Below are 16,877 nucleotides of genomic sequence, written 5' to 3'. Positions count from 1 at the left end.
TGTGTCTCAGTGGTAGAACACTTGCATAGCATCTGTGAGGCACTGGGTTTGATTCTCAGCACCACATATAAGTAAATAAAAATAAAGGTCCATCAACAACTAAACAAATATTTTAAAAGAAAAAAAGAAAGGCCATACCAGTCTTACACAGTATAATTAAAGCAATTTTAGCATTTTGAACCAAAAGGGTGAGGAAATTCTCTGGGTTCCCAATTTAATACCTTGAGTATCCTGGATCTTCATGGTTAGTTAGGTTGCCATAACAAATGAATGCACTTTAAAAAAAAAAATACACATCTTAAAAAGGTGAGTCAATATTCTTTCCAAGCAGCAAATTATATATTGAAAAATTATTCAGTAATCTGGTGTTTTAACTGTTTAATTCTGTTGTTAAAAATAGATATTGCCTTAGTATATTGTATTAAGCATTATCATGCATTTTAGTGTTTTTATTCCTACATAATTTAGGAGATGTGCATATCTAGTTGACATTTCCTGTCTGTTTTGTTTCTTTCCTCTAGTTTCATGCTATGGATACGTTGTATAGACACAGCTATGATTTGAGCAGTGCAATTAGTGTCTTAGTACCACTTGGAGGACCTGTTTTATGCAGAGATGAAATGGAAGAATGGTCGGCCTCTGAAGCTAGCTTATTTGAAGAGGCACTAGAAAAATATGGCAAGGACTTCAATGATATACGTCAAGACTTTGTAAGTAGAAAATTGTGAATAAAATAAAATATCAGAATGGGAATATTTTGTCTGGTTCAAGAAATTTGGTATTCATTTAGCAAGCCTTCAATATAAGCAATTTTTTGTTTTTGGTGTTGGGGATTGAACCCAGGGCCTGAAGCATGCTAAGCATGCACTGTACCACTGAGGTATTGCACCCAACCCCCACATAGTAATTTTTATTTGCTCAAAATAGAGCGAAGGCTAGTCTTATAAAGGGAGTAAGTGACGTTTGTTCTGGGCAATAATTATGAGTAAGATCCAGTGGCAGGAGTTACTGAGTTCTTGGTGTAAACCTTGGTAGCACAAGTTTACCTCCTATAACTTTGAGTTCCAGGTTAAAATATGGACAGTTCTGGCTATTTGTGGTAAACATCTCTGATCCTTGTGTTTAGGCTTCCTGCTCTTCTTTAATTCTTCTGTATTTTTCTGATTGTCTTGATAATAGTTGATCCTGAGTTTTATATAGACTTTTAATGTAGAAATGACCTCCACCAAGCAAAGTAGCAGAATTCACTGTATGGTTTTTAGTCTTTTACTCTTCTTAATGATATACAGGACCTATTGTTTTTTAAAAAACTGGTTCTTTTTTTAGAGCCTTTTTTTTTTTTGGTCCTGGCAATTGAACCCTGGGGTACTCTACTACTGCTGTACATCCCCCACTGTTTTTATTTCTAATTTTGAGACAGTCTTACTGAGTTTCCAAGGCCTGCCTTGAGCTTGCCATCCTCTTTGGCTCAGTCTCCTGAGTTGCTGAGATTATAGGCATGCACCACCATGGCCAACCTTTTTTCAGCTTTATTAAGGTGCAGTTGAGAAATTAAAAAATTGTGTACATTCCAGGTGTATAATATGATTATTTGATATACATTCATTGTACAGTGATGACTTCATTTAAATTAACATAGCCATTTAATTTAATTAATTGTTAATTTAATCATTTAAATTAACACAGGGCTGGGGATGTAGCTCAGTGATAAGAGTATCTGCCTAGCATATGCAAGACCCTGGGTTTGATTCCCAGTACAGCACCCACCCACCTTGGGACCCCCAAAACTAGCTCATCTACTTTCATACTGAATTACCATTTGTGTGTGTGCTGAGGACATGTAAAATCTGTTCTCTTTGCTTTACATTTTACATACTTCATAATCTTGTCTGTTCTATTATGTATTTCCTTTTGTCTTTGTATTTATGGACTTATTGTCTGTAATTAAATCTCTTTGAAATGAGGGAGATTCTTATTTCAGAGGTTCATAAATAGCTTTCTGTGAAAGCCTCTTGTATTTTAAATAATGAAAATAGAATCTTTATAGACTATCACATATTTGACGTGAGCCAATATTTTGCCTTTTGTTGTTGCATCTCTCCTGAATTATACTGAAGCAAAATTATTACTTATCAATATGGGTTGATATTTTAAATTCCAAACACAATTAATGGATCTGTTTGTGTCACTGGAAAAGCCTCACTCGTACCCAAATTGTTAGAATACCATGATTTAAATTTGTAGCATGTGCAGCTGAGAACTTAAAATTCATTGGTGGTATTTAGCTTCAGATGGTCAGAATAACAACAGTGCAGTGTTAGTAATATACCAGTCATTGATATAATAGAGCCACAACACTACATAGAAATTTCAAGAACCAAATCTCCTAAAGACAAAACCTATAGGTCTGATAAAGGAGATGAGAACTGCTATAAAGGGAAATTACTTTTCCCAGTGCTGGGTGTGCACTGTAATTTTATGGTCTAGTGTTTGCTCTGAACTCAGTTCAGTTCAGATGTTTACTGAACACCTGTGTAATGAATACCAGGCATGTGGGTAGGCACTAAACATGCAACAGAAATTTAATGTGGTCTTGTGGGCACAGTGGTGTACTCCTATAATCCAAGCAACTCAGGAGGCTGAGGCAAGAGGTGCGAGTTCAAAGCCAGCCTCAGCAATTTAGTGAGTCCCTAAGCAACTTAGCAAGACCCTGTCTCAAAATAAAAAATAAAAATGAGCTGGGATGTAGCTCTGTGGTTAAGCACCCCTGGGGTCACCATTACCAAAAAAAAGAAAAAAGAAAGAAAGAAAAGAAATATATCAGTGTAGCTAAGCTGAACTATATTTAGCAGAATTCCTTTCCCATTATGTTTCTTGTTAAGATGGTCATGGGGAGATTCTCTTGTGGGGTTGGAGAGCAGATCTGAGGCCGCAGCAGTGTTTATAGCTCATACATGCTGTTGTAGATCTGGCTCACATTGTTGGCATGAGGCAATGCTAGAACTGCAGTCACTTTGTCTTCCCTAGGGTCCTCCAAGCCTTTCTTGCTTTCTAGCTCCATGAAGAAAGACCTTTGGCTTTTGCAGGTTCAAGGGCAGTGGTTACTGACAAGGTTCTTTCTGATTGTCTGGGCTCCAGCTCATGCTTCTGGGTTTCAACTTTTTCTTCCTCTCCCCGGCTTTGCACCATCTTCTCCCAACTGCTTACCCTGTATACTCCAAGGCAGAGCTTCAGATGCAAAGACAACAACCTTGAAGAGGCAGTTAAATGAGCTTCTGTAATTGCATGAGGCTAAATCATTATAACAAATCTTTATTAAAAATAAAGATTAAAAAATAAGTAAATAAGGTAAATCCATCTTTTTGGTCCTGCTTCTTTGATTAAACCCTGATTGACAAACAGATATTTTCAGTAGGACTGTACCATTTTGCATTCCAGTTAGCAAAATGTAACAGTTTTAGTTGCTTTGCATCCTCACTAGCACTTGTTAGCACCATTTTTAAAGCCATTCTAATAACTCTCTAGTAGCTTCTCATTGTGGTGTGTGTTTTGTTTTGTTTTGTTATGGTGCTGGGGATTGAACCCAGGGCCTCACACATGCTGCATCCCTAGACCCTATTTTGTTTTGCTTTTTATGGTGCTGAGGTCATTGTGTTTTAATTTGCATTTTCACAAACACTAATGAGCATCTTTACATGCGTTCATTGGCATCACAAGTGTTTGATGTGAAATGTTTTGTTCATGTTTAATTTTTCCCACTTTGGTTATCTTATTGTTGATTTTGAGAATTCTTTATATATTGAATTTGTGTTTTTTGTCACATTTTCTTTAGCCTTATTAATCTCATGCCGTAATTAAGTAGATTTTTGATGAATCCTTTAAGACTTTCTACAGATTTCTGCAAATAAAGACAGTCTTGGTTTTTATTTCCAATCTGTATGACTATTACTTCTTTATCCTGCGCTTTGGTACTTGCTAGAATCTCTGGTACAATGTTGAAAAGAAATATAGTAAGAGCACCTTTCTTTCCCCATTCCTAATTGTGGGAGAAATCATTCATGCTTTCTCTTAGCTGTGAAATCAGCAGTAGGTGTGTTTTTTGCCTATATATGCTTTGTAATGAGTTGAGGAAGCTCCCTTCTATACTAGTTTTCTGAGGTTTCTTTTTCTTTTTTAATGGGACAAAATTTCACTGAATTGCTTAGGCTGGCTTCAAACATTCGATTCTCCTGTGTTACCTCCTAAGGAGCTGGAATTCCAGGTGTGCACCATCACACCCTGCTTTTCTGAGTTGTTATCATGAAAGGATATTGAATTTTGTAAGATGTGATTTATGAATAAGCTGTGATTACAGGTAGGGTTTTCTTCTTTTTTGTTTCTCGATATGGTGGATTACTTTTTCTTTCCTTCTTGGTGTACTGGGTGTTGAATTCAGGGCTTCATGCATACTAATAAGTATTCTGTCACTGAGCAACATCCTCAGCCCCTCTCAAATTATCCTTTAAAGGTCTGTAGGCTAGATCTATAGTTATATCTACTTGTTCTGTTATGGGGCCAACTTAAGAACAGACCCATCACCACTGAGAAGTCCAAATTTGAGTCTTTATTAAGCTGGCCGGCTGACTGTCTCCCAAAAAGTGGCTATTGGGAGAACAGCCCCGACCATAGAGTTGCAGGGGTTCTTATACCAAAAATCACATCAATCATAAGTGTCTTTTGCTATGATTCGAAATTACAAACTAACATCATGAGATCATCAACAGAGGGAGAAGTGGGTCAAAATGACCCTTACCTAGGTACAAACTAAAGAATGTTACTAACATCCACACAATCACAGTTCACATGGTACAATGTTTAGGAGCAATAGGAATCAAAAGAGAGGTTTTTCTTTACATAGGAATTGTCATTCTGTATTGTTAAACATGTCACACTAAGTAACTGATGATGGGCACAGAGGCAGGGTGTTCCCATGGGAGAAGCTTATTTCCTATATAACATGGAGTCTCAGAGCAAAATGGAGTCTGTAGAGTCATTTCCCTTAGAGTCTGGCCTATAACGTTCTCATGGAGTCAGATCTGTCAGCCCATCACAGTTCATTTCTGATATTCATAACTTGTGTCTCTCTCCTTCCCCCCTCCTCCCACCCTTCTTTTGTGATCAGTCCGGCTAGGAGTTTTTATCAATTTTATTGAACTTTGCAAAGAACCGGCTTTTAGTTTGTTTGATTTTTTTTTTCTTTATTTCTGTTTTATTGAGTTTTGCTTCTGTCTTCCTGCTTTCACATTGCTTTGGGCTTTACTGCATTTCCTTCAAGTATCTTCTTAAAGTTGAAGTTTATATAATTTATTTGAAAGTTTTCTTCCAGTATAAACAGTTATTGGTAGTATAGGTTTAGTCAACAATGCACCTTTGTTTGATGAACTTTTTCTTGTCCCCTTTAGAAAGATATTTCATTCTTTTAGAATTATTTCTTTTTCTCTTTTAATACTCTGAAGTTGTCCCTTTGTCTGGTGGTACAGTTTCTGATGAAAAGTTCGTATTGTACAGTGTTTCTTTTTCTTCATCAGTATTTTCTTGTTACTTTTGATTTTCAATAGTTTACTTTTCTAATATGCCTCCAAAGAGGTTTTTGTTTTGGTTTGGTTTTGGTAATAGTTGTAGTTCTTTGAGCTTCCTATAATTGTCATTTGTTTTTTTCCTTATTTTAGATTATTCTTAGTCATTTTCTTTTTGAATATTTTTCATTTACTTTCCTTGTGGAACTCCAGTTACACATTACTAGATTGTTTAATAGTGTCCACCAGTTCATGGCATTCTTTATTTTTATCGATTTTTCTGCTTCTATTTTAGTTTATATAATCTTTTGATACACTCATTCTGTGTCCAGTATACTGATAAACTTATTAATGGAATTCTTCTAGTATGATAGCATGTTTTTCTTCCTGACTTTCATAGTTTCTCTCTTATGCTTTTGATTTCTGTTGAAATTCCCAATCTGTTGATACATGTTATCCATCCTTTCAACTAGCTCCTTCAATATATTAATTATAGGGGCCGTGGGTGTAGCTTAGTGGTAAGCCTGTGCTTAGCATGCACAAGGCCTGGTTGATCCCTAATGCGCCCTCACACTTCCACAAAAAAACAAACAGTATGTTAATTATAGTTAAAGTTTCTATTTGACAGTTTTCAACATTTGGGGCCATCTTTGGGTCCAGGTTTGTCTGCTGAGTATTTTATTCTTTATAATGAGACATGTATTCTCTAGTGTTTCTTATGTCCAGTATTTTTTATTAGATGTAGACTACCTTGTATTAATAATAACAGGAACTAAGTTCGATAGTGTTTATTCTCTGAAATGAGCATGTCTTTTTTCTGTTCAGGTCATCAGTGTGGAGGGTTGAGCCTGTCTAGTCACTGGGCGGTTCCAGTTTGGGTTTCATTGTTCTAGTCATCTTCAGTGCGCACACCAGTACATAGAAGGCCTAAAATTCCATGTGCCACCTTAACAACTTTGAGCCTCCGAAGCCTAACTTGAATTCTCCTGCCTTTGCCAAATGTTCCCCCAACCCCCATGCAGCAGGAAAGTCTCCCTACTGGCTAGTTCCCCTAGCACCCCCACAACCCCAGCCCTCAACCTGATGGGTTTCATTATCCTGCCAGCTTGCAGAATTGTTTAGACAAGTTCAACACAGAAACCTTCTTCAGTAACCAGGGACACCTTATCCTTTTGCTAGTTCTGAGCCTTCCACAGCTCCTCCTGCTTCTCTGTACTCTCATGTGCAGTTCCTGTGTAAGTCCGCATGGTGTGCTCTGTTCTTTCCTCCCAGGGCTGTAAATACATGTCACTGATAAATTGCTGTCAGTCTCATCCATTTGGTCTTGGTTGCCATGTTATACGTTGTGTATTCGGCCATTTGTACTGTTTTGGGCAGTGGAGAATAGGTGGTGATCTGAACAACCACAGTCTCACCTATGCTTAATATGGGCCCTGGAATGCTGAAGGATATCCCCCTAACCCCCCAGGTACCCCGCCACCACACACACACAGTGTTCCTATGCCACAGGGAACCTGCCTCAGAGCTGTTGGCTCCAAGAACCATTGTGCCTCCCGGCTCTGCTCCATCAAAATTGGTGCTTATTGTACCACCCTTGCGACCCCTGCTTAGTTCCATTCTGAATTTGGGTCTTATACATCCAGTTAACAGAAATAAACCACAAGGGGCTCTTACAAACTACATGTTTGGCTTTCTAGCCTTTGCAGTATAGGAAAGTGAACTAAATGGAAGTTGAAAAGGTACTGAGCAAGCCATAATTGTGGAGACAAAAGAATCCATTTGACTGAGCTAGTTTAGCAGAATGGAATGTATTACTTTGTGTTCAAAGGCACAGAACCTCCCAGAGGGCCAGTAATCCAGGTTCAGATGCTTCCCAGCTAGAAGCAGCAGAACAAAGAGTGCAGCCTAACATTGCAGTGGCACCATTATTGGAGAAACCTCCCTTCAGCATCTGCTGCCCTTACCACCAGTCTTGCTTGGTTCTTATTTCACCTGACTCTTGTCAGTCAATGTCACATATCTACCCTAAGAATGCTATGCTGCTTCTTTTCAGTTTTTTAATATTATAATTGAAAGAAGCTGTCTCTCCTTCCTCTCAAAGTAGTAAACCAGGTGTTCACCTTAACACTCTGCCCTCCAAAAGGTTCTCCTTCAAGGCCACTACTGCAGGGGCTGAAATGCTGTACTGTAATTCCGCTAGTGCCAGTTTATCACGCAAAGCCATCTCCCACATTCAGATTTTCCCCCTTTCAATGGATGTGTCACAGAGAACTTCAGTGAAGCCATAGGTGAGGGTTGAAGGAGGGATTCCATCAGGAGTAGACATGCAGGGGTCCTCCAGTGTGGTAGCCTTTGTACTTACCACTTCCCCTTGATAGAAGAGTGGTGGTGCCAGGTACAGCAGTCAGGTCGTAGAGGACTGGATAAAATAGAGTTGATGCAGCTGTTTACATGGTTACTTGGCTTCCTTTCTTGGTCACTTGGTTCCTAGGTAAATTAATATTCAGGCCTGTTTCTAAGAAGAATAGACAATAAGAACTCTGCGCCTGCTTAAAAAGTTTAGGGGACTGAACCATTATTATCCTATGAGGTCGTGCTTAAGACTCCTTCACCATCTTTCAGACACTTTCAACTCCATTAGATGAACACATTGAATTAGAATAAAACTATTTGCTTTAACTGTGGTTCACAACTAGTGGCTGGGCTGATAGATCCTGTGAAGAGATCACATTTGTACCTGCTGTTGGTGTTGCCACCCAATTAAGTTTAAAATAATTTCCTTTCTCTAAAATCCATCTGTTTTTTCTTTTAAGATACAACAGGTGAGTTAAATGGGGAGGTTATAGGAATGGCATGGATATTGTCCAGGTGTGTCATAAGCAGACTCCTAGCTGTGGAGTCCAGGAAGTAGTTGGAACTCTCCAATTCTTACAGGATGATAGGGAAGCTTGGTGGAGGTCAGAGGTCTGAGTCACCCTTGTAAAATCTGCTGCCATAATTCAAGATTGTTTTATCAGCCATTCATTCATCATGAAAGTCTGATCTGCCCTCATTTGTATCTTGGATAACAAACAGATCCCCTTCTACAGAGGGACATATTAAATATATTCTTGGGTTGTAGGTTTCATGAGTAAGATTTCATTTGGCTATTTTTGAATATTTACCAAAAGCAGCTGAGGCAAGCTTACTATTATTTTTTTTTAATTTTTATTGTAAACAAATGGGATACATGTTGTTTCTGTTTGTAGATGGAGTAACAGCATACCATTTGTGTAATCATACATTCACATAGGGTAATGAGGTTTGATTCGTTCTGTTATTTTTTCCTCCCCCCCACCCCTCTTTTCCCTCTATACAGTCCCTCCTTCCTCCATTCTTGCCCCCCTCCCACCCCCTATTATGTGTCATCATCCGCTTATCAGCGAGATCATTCATCTTTTGGATTTTTGAGATTGACTTATCTCACGTAGCATGATATTCTCCAATTTCATCCATTTGCCTGCAAATGCCATAACTATTATTCTTTATAGCTGAGTAATATTCCATTGTGTGTGTGTGTATATATATATATATATATATATATATATATATATATACACCACAGTTTCTTTATCCATTCATCAATTGAAGGACATCTAGGTTGGTTCCACAGTGTCTGGCTATTGTGAATTGAGCAGCTATGAACATTGATGCGGCTGTATCTCTGTAGTATGCTGATTTTAAGTCCTTTGGGTATAGGCCAAGGAGTGGGATAGCTGGGTCAAATGGTAGGTCCATTCCAAGTTTTCTAAGGAATCTCCACACTGCTTTCCAGAGTGGCTACACTAATTTGCAGCCCCACCAGCAATGTATGAGTGTACCTTTTTCCCTACATCCTTGCCAATACCTATTGTTGCTTGTATTCTTGATAATCACCATTCTAATTGGGGTGAGATGGAATCTTAGTGTAGTTTTGATTTGCATTTCTCTTATTACTAAAGGTGGTGAACATTTTTTCATATGTTTGTTGATTGCTTGTATATCTGCTTCTGTGAAGTGTCCGTTCATATCCTTAGCCCATTTGTTGATTGGGTTATTTGTATTCTTCGTGTAGAGTTTTTTGAGTTCTTTATAGATTCTGGAGATTAGTGCTCTATCTGAAGTATGAGTGGCAAAGATATTCTCCCACTCTGTAGGCTCTTTCTTCGCATTGCTGATAGTTTCCTTTGCTGAGAGAAAGCTATTTAGTTTGAATCTATCCCAGTTATTGATTCTTGCTTTTATTTCTTGTGCTATGGGAGTCCTGTTAAGGAAGTCTGATCCTAAGCCAACAAGTTGAAGGTTTGGACCTACTTTTTCTTCTGTAAGATGCAGAGTCTCTGGTCTGATTTCAAGGTCCTTGATCCATTGCGAGTTGAGTTTTGTGCAGGGTGAGAGATAGGGGTTTAGTTTCATTCTGTTGCATATGGATTTCCAGTTTTCCCAGCACCATTTGTTGAAGAGACTATCTTTTCTCCATTGCATATTTTTGGCACCTTTGTCTAGTATGAGAAAATTGTATTTATTTGGGTTTGTGCCCGTGTGCTCTATTCTGTACCCCTGATCTACTTGTCTATTTTGGTACCAATACCATGCCATTTTCGTTACTATTGCTTTGTAGTGTAGTTGAAGTTCTGGTATTGCAATACCCCCTGCTTCACTCTTCCTGCTAAGGATTGCTTTAGCTATTGTGGGTTTCTTATTCTTCCAGATGAATTTCATGATTGCTTGCTCTATTTCTGTAAGGTACATCATTGGGATTTTAATTGGAATTGCATTGAATCTGTATAGCACTTTTGGTAGTATGGCCATTTTGACAATATTAATTCTGCCTATCCAAGAACATGGGAAATCTTTCCATCTTCTAAGGTCTTCCTCAATTTCTTTCTTCAATGTTTTGTAGTTTTCATTGTAGAGATCTTTTACCTCTTTGGTTAGATTGATTCCCAAGTATTTTATTTGAGGCTATTGCAAATGGAGTTGTTTTCCTCATTTCCCTTTCAACTGTTTTGTTGCTTGCGTATAAAAATGCTTTGGATATATGTGTGTTGATTTTATAGCCTGCTATTTTGCTGAATTCATTGATGAGGTCTAGAAGTTTTCTGGAGGAGGCTTTTGTATCCTCTAAATATAGAATCATGTCATCCGCAAATAGTGACAGCTTAAGTTCCTCTTTTCCTATTTGTATCCCTTTAATTTCTTTGGTCTGCCTAATTGCTCTGGCTAGAGTTTTGAGGACAATGTTGAATAGAAGAGGTGAAAGAGGACATCCCTGCCTTGTTCCCATTTTTAAAGGGAATGCTTCCAGTTTTTCTCCATTAAGAATGATGTTGGCCTTGGGCTTAGCATAAATAGCCTTTACAATCTTCAGGTATGTTCCTACTATCCCTATTTTTTCTAGTGTTTTGAGCATGAAGTGGTGTTGTATTTTGTTGAATGCTTTTTCTGCGTCAATATAAATAACCATATGATTCTTATCTTTAAGTCTATTGACATGATGATTATGTTTATTGATTTACGGATGTTAAACCATGCTTGCATTCCAGGGATGAACTCCACTTGATCGTGGTACACAATTTTCTTAATATGTTTTTGGATACAGTTTGCCAATATTTTGTTAAGGATCTTTGCATCTGTATTCATCAAAGATATTGGTCTAAAATTTTCTTTCCTTGATGTGTTTTTGCCTGGTTTGGGTATGAGGGTGATATTAGCTTCATAGAATGAGTTCAGTAGGGTACCCTCCATTTCTATTTCCTGGAATACTTTGAGAAGTACTGGAATGAGTTCTTCTTTGAAGGTCTTGTAAAATTCGACTGAGAATCTGTCTGGTCCTGGGCTTTTCTTGGATGGTAGATTTTTAATGGCTTCTTCTGTTTCATTGCTTGATATTGCTCTGTTTAAATTGTGTATGTCCTCCTGGTTCAGTTTGGGAGGAGCATAGGTCTCTAGACATTTGTCGATGTCTTCGGTAGCTTCTATTTTGTTGGAATACAGATTTTCAGAGTAGCTTCTCATTATGTTCTGTATCTCAGTGGTGTCTGTCATGATATTTCCTTTTTCATCACGAATTTTAGTAATTTGAGTTTTCTCTCTCCTTCTCTTTGTTAGTGTGGCTAAGGGTTTGTCTATTTCCTTTACTTTCTCAAAGAACCAACTTTTTGTTTTGTCAATTTTTTGAATTCTTTTGTTTCAATTTCATTGATTTCAGCTCTGATTTTAATTACTTCCTGTCTTCTACTACTTTTGCTGTTATTCTGTTCTTCTTTTTCTAGGGCTTTGAGCTGTAATGTTAGGTCATTTAGTTGTTGACTTTTCATTCTTTTCTGGAATGTGCTTCATGCAATGAATTTTCCTCTTAGTACCGCTTTCATGGTGTCCCAGAGATTTTGATATGTTGTATCATCGTTCTCATTGACCTCTAAGAATTTTTTTATCTCCTCCCTGATGTTTTTTGTTATCCATGTTTCATTCAGTAGCATATTATTTAGTCTCCAGGTGTTGGAGTAATTTCTGTTTTTTATTTTGTCATTGATTTCTACTCTCAGTCCATTATGATCTGATAGAACACAAGGCAGTATCTCTGTTTTTTTGCATTTCCTAAGTGCTGCTTTGTGGCATAACATATGGTCTATTTTCGAGAAGGTTCCACGTGCTGCCGAGAAGAAAGTGAATCCGCTCATTGATGGATGGAATATTCTATATATGTCTATTAAGTCTAGGTTATTGATTATGTTATTGAGTTCTATGGTTTCTTTGGTTGGATTTTGTTTGGAAAATCTATCTAGTGGTGACAGCGGTGCATTAAAGTCACCCAGAATTATTGTGTTGTGGTCCATGTGATTCCTGAAATTGAGAAGGATTTGTTTGATGTACAGGGACGCACCATTGTTTGGGGCATAAATATTTACTGTCGTTATGTCTTCCTGATTTATGGTTCCCTTAAGCAGTATGAAATGTCCTTCTTTATCCCTTCTGACTAACTTTGGTTTGAAGTCCACTTTATCTGATATAAGGATGGAAACCCCCGCTTTTTTACTGAGTCCATGTGTGTGATAGGTTTTTTCCCATCCTTTCACCTTTAGTCTGTGGATGTCTTTTTCTATGAGATGAGTCTGTTGCAGGCAGCATATTATTGCGTCTTTCTTTTTAATCCATTCTGCCAGTCTATGTCATTTGATTGATGAGTTTAGTCCATTAACGTTCAGGGTTATTATTGAGAAATGATTTGTATTCCCAGTCATTTGGCTTATTTTTGGTTTTTAAGTTGGCTTGGTTTCTCCTTTGAGTGGTTTTTCTCTAAGGTAGTTCCTCCCTTTGCTGACCTCCATTGTTGTTTTTCACTTCCTCCTCATGGAATAATTTCTTGAGAACATTCTGTAGTGCAGACTTTCTAATTGTAAATTCTTTTAACTTTTGTTTATCATGGAAGGATTTTATTTCATCTTCAAATCTGAAGGTTAGTTTTGCTGGGTATAGGATTCTTGGTTGGCAACCATGTCCTTTCAGAGCTTGAAATATGTTGGTCCAGACCCTTCTAGCTTTTAGAGTCTGGGTTGAGAAGTCTGCTGCTATCCATATTGGTCTCCCCCTATATGTAATCTGATGCTTTTCTCTCACGGTCTTCAAAGTCCTATTTTTATTTTGAATGTTAGACATTTTCATTATAATGTGCCTTGGTGTGGATCTGTTGTGATTCTGCGCATTTGGTGTTCTGTAAGCCTCTTGTATTTGATTTTCCATTTCATTCTTCAGGTTTGGGAAATTTTCTGATATTATTTCATTGAATAGGTTGTTTATTCCTTTGGTTTGTATCTCTGTGCCTTCCTCAATCCCAATAATTCTTAAATTTGGTCTTTTCATGATGTCCCATAGTTCTTGGAGATTCTGTTCATGATTTCTTACTATCTTCTCTGTTTGGGCAACTTTATTTTCAAGATTAAATATTTGTCTTCATTGTCTGAGGTTCTGTCTTCCAAGTGGTCTAGTCTTTTGGTGATGCTTTCCATTGAGTTTTTTATTTGGTTTATTGTTGCCTTCATTTCAAGGATTTCCATTTGATTTTTTTTTTTTTTTTTTTTTGAGAATCTCTATCTCTTTGTTGAAATGATCTTTTGCTTCCTGCAGTTGCTCTTTCAGCTTATTGGTATTATCATTCGTTGCCTGCATTTGCTCTCTTATCTCATCCTTTGTTCCGCGAATTATCTTAATCATGTATTATGTGAAGTCCTTTTCTGACATTTCTTCTAACATACTGTCATTGGATTCTATTAATATAGAATCCAGATTTGTTTGGATCATTTTCTTCCCTTGTCTTTTCATGTTGTTCATGTATCTTCCCCTCTAGCAGTGCAGATATGGGGTATTGCAGATTTCTTCCTATAGGCTTATAGTGGCCCAATAGGTTTCCAAAATCCTTTCTTTAAGGGGAAATCAATATTAGCAGTGCCCAATTCAGACACTATGCAATCCTAGACCAAATATCCCCTATGAGGACAGTAACAACATTGTCATAATAAACAGAATGAGTTCAAATATTATCTTCAGTAAAACAAACAGATTTGCAATAAGGTCTGCAGTTTCAAATGGAGGACAAAGAGGATGCAGAGGGATGTAGAATGCGGCTGTTAATGGGATAAGAAAAGAATATACAAAAGTTCTAGATAATAGAAAGGGTGAGAGTGTAATCAATGTTAGCATGCAAAAAAGGGAGAAAAAGACTCTGAGGGAACAGGTAAACAAAAGGAAAAGAGAGCAAGAAAAGTAAAGAAATAAAAACTTAAATTTTTTTCAATAAGGAGAAAAAAGAAAATCTACAATATAACAATCACATAGTAATGAAACCTCCCAGAGTTCAGTAGCCTCATGCATGAGAGTTACCTGACAGTGAGCTTGAAGCCTCCAGCAGGCGTCTCAGGATGAGTTTTACCCCACCTAAAGATCGGAGCTAAGGCTTCCAGGATTATCCATGATAGCCGCTCTGGCTTCGAAACATGTTGGCAAATGGGGAGCTGCAGCTCAGGGTGTGGCCGTATTCAGCAGGAGGTCCTGGGATGCGGTTGGTCAGGCAGCGGTCTTTGGAGGTTGGGTGTGTTTGGTGTGGTTGTGGGATCCTGGAGTCCGGTTGCTATCAGTCAGTCTGGGGTCCTGGTGATAGAGTGCAGTCAGTTGGTCTGGGGGTCCTGGTGGCAGGGAGCAGTCAGTCGATGGGATGGCCCCAGAGGCAGGGAGTGATTGGTCGGGCTGAGGGATCCTGGAGATGGGGCTCAGTCAGTCTGGCCAGGGGTCCTACGGGGCCTGGCTGTCATCTCAAAATGGCCGCAGCCATGTGTAATCAAACCTGCAAGTACTGTAACAGTGAACTTCCAGGCAACAGCAGACAGCTGGTGCTCCACTGGGGGTCGGCAATCAGTTTGCTGACTGTTGTCGGACAATCGGGAGGTGAACCTCATGTGTTGGGTGATGGATAGGAGTAAGGCAGGCGATGGAAAGGCGAGAGGCAGGCAAATGGCGGATGATAGGTGCCTGACAGTAAGCAATCTGCACTCAAAAAATGCGTTGATATGCTGGCAGACTGCAGGTGATCACAGCAGACAAATGGGGTAAACAGTAGGAGATCGATAAGCAGCAAAAACTGCCTTACCAAGAAACAGATATCCTCTGCTTAGAACCGGAGTTACTGAGCGACAAGGAACGCAGCCTCCCTCTAGTCCGCCATCTTGGATCCCTCCCGCAAGCTTACTATTCCAATAAGAAGGCACACTCAACTGTGTTCTTTTTCAGAGAATTAGCTTTATTTGATTTAATAGAGTGGTTTTAAAAAGAATGAAAATATACCAGACACCAAAAGATACTTAGTTGTAACTGGCATCTTTTAAAGTTAAAGTAACTCAGGCTAACACTATTTAAATGTTATTTCTAAAGTTGTTCTATAGTTTCACATGTAGCCTGAGATCTGTCCTGAGAAGTCATGAAATATTGTCAGTCATAATGTTTATAATTTTTAATGAAATAGGCAATAAATTGAATGTATTGTATTGGGAATTTCTTTGCTGAATATTAACATGTGGGGCACCTTTTGCTAAAATTAATTTCAGATATTTTTCCTAGAATGAATCTTCCAACTGAATATTTGCTCTATTACTTTAAAGAAGTGGTTTTAAAGAAAAGCATTTTATACCATAGGTTGTTTTCATTATCATGTTGGATGTTTTTTCAGCTCCCTTGGAAGTCATTGACTAGCATCATTGAATATTATTACATGTGGAAAACTACTGACAGATACGTGCAGCAGGTAACTTATTCATATTGCTACCGCCATGAGTGCATGAAAATGGACTGTTTATATTTTAATATCTCTTAAATTTTACAATTGTTTGCTTTATCTTTCCCAAGCTAATTTAAACTCCATGATTTTATGTCTTTAGGTTATTATACTTAACATTTTCATCTTAGTATTTCCTTGACTTCATCATTCATAGTGATAAATATTTTAAGAAAGATGACAGGGCAGGATATCACTATAAAGGCATTATTTTCCTTGCATGTGACTGGTGCTTCGTCTTTGTGAGTATAGTGATGGGAATTTTCAGAGATGTGGCACCACCACAACCCCCTTGAACAAGTTATTTTTATGAAGACTTGAAGATCGAGACCCATGCCATCAACCTTATAATTAGAGATATTTTTAAAGATCTCCTGAAACTCCTTATGTGACATTTATGTGGATATCTTGACTGAGTTTTGTACCTTAATTGTAGTCTTACTAGTTTGATGTTTTAGTACTGTACATGAGAGCTTTCTCCAAGATTATTTATACTTGATCTTAGCCAAAAGGCTGAGAAGTGATCCAAAATTATTTAAAGGTAGGAAATTTTTAATTTTTGAGGCATTCTCAAATGTCCTAAATTCATATAACATTTTCAGTTATTTATTTTGAATAATATTACCTTTGGGGAAAGTATATTTTCCTGAAACAAGCTAAGTCAAATGTTTGTTTTATATTCTTGCAGTCACTTGTCAGAACTTGTAAATAAAGACACAAAGATTTATCGTTGATTTTTTTTCCCCTAAAATGGAGGTTACACAGTGGCAAGGTTGGGATGCTGTACAAATACATTTAAGAATCACTTTAAAAGTGCCACAATGGGTTGTTGAGGTCATGAACAGGTCTGTGGCCTGTTGAACAATTTCCAGTGTCAACATCATATATAATTCAAAGGTACTTATTTGAAACAACTTGGGTAGAAATGAAGGCAGTGTGATCACGAAGGCTGTGCATTCCATCAGAAAGAGTCCCTAAAG

At 37.9% G+C, this 16,877-nt stretch overlaps 1 protein-coding gene across 1 annotated transcript in view; it reads left to right on the top strand.

Annotated features, from left to right (window-relative positions):
- Positions 1-16,877, top strand: part of LOC306643562 (metastasis-associated protein MTA3) — a 69,308-nt gene that overhangs the window by 17,439 nt on the left and 34,992 nt on the right. Inside the window, exons 3-4 of the mRNA XM_079109798.1 lie at positions 522-710; positions 15,793-15,867. Of these exons, the coding sequence (XP_078965924.1) occupies positions 522-710; positions 15,793-15,867 (264 nt within the window). The remainder of the gene's footprint in view (positions 1-521; positions 711-15,792; positions 15,868-16,877) is intronic.

The sequence above is a fragment of the Sciurus vulgaris genome (genome assembly GCF_902686455.1).
Source record: "Sciurus vulgaris genome assembly, chromosome: 14".
NCBI classification, from domain to species: domain Eukaryota; kingdom Metazoa; phylum Chordata; class Mammalia; order Rodentia; family Sciuridae; genus Sciurus; species Sciurus vulgaris.
Note: the sequence above shows the minus strand (reverse complement) of the source record. Positions and strands in the feature narration are given on the sequence as shown.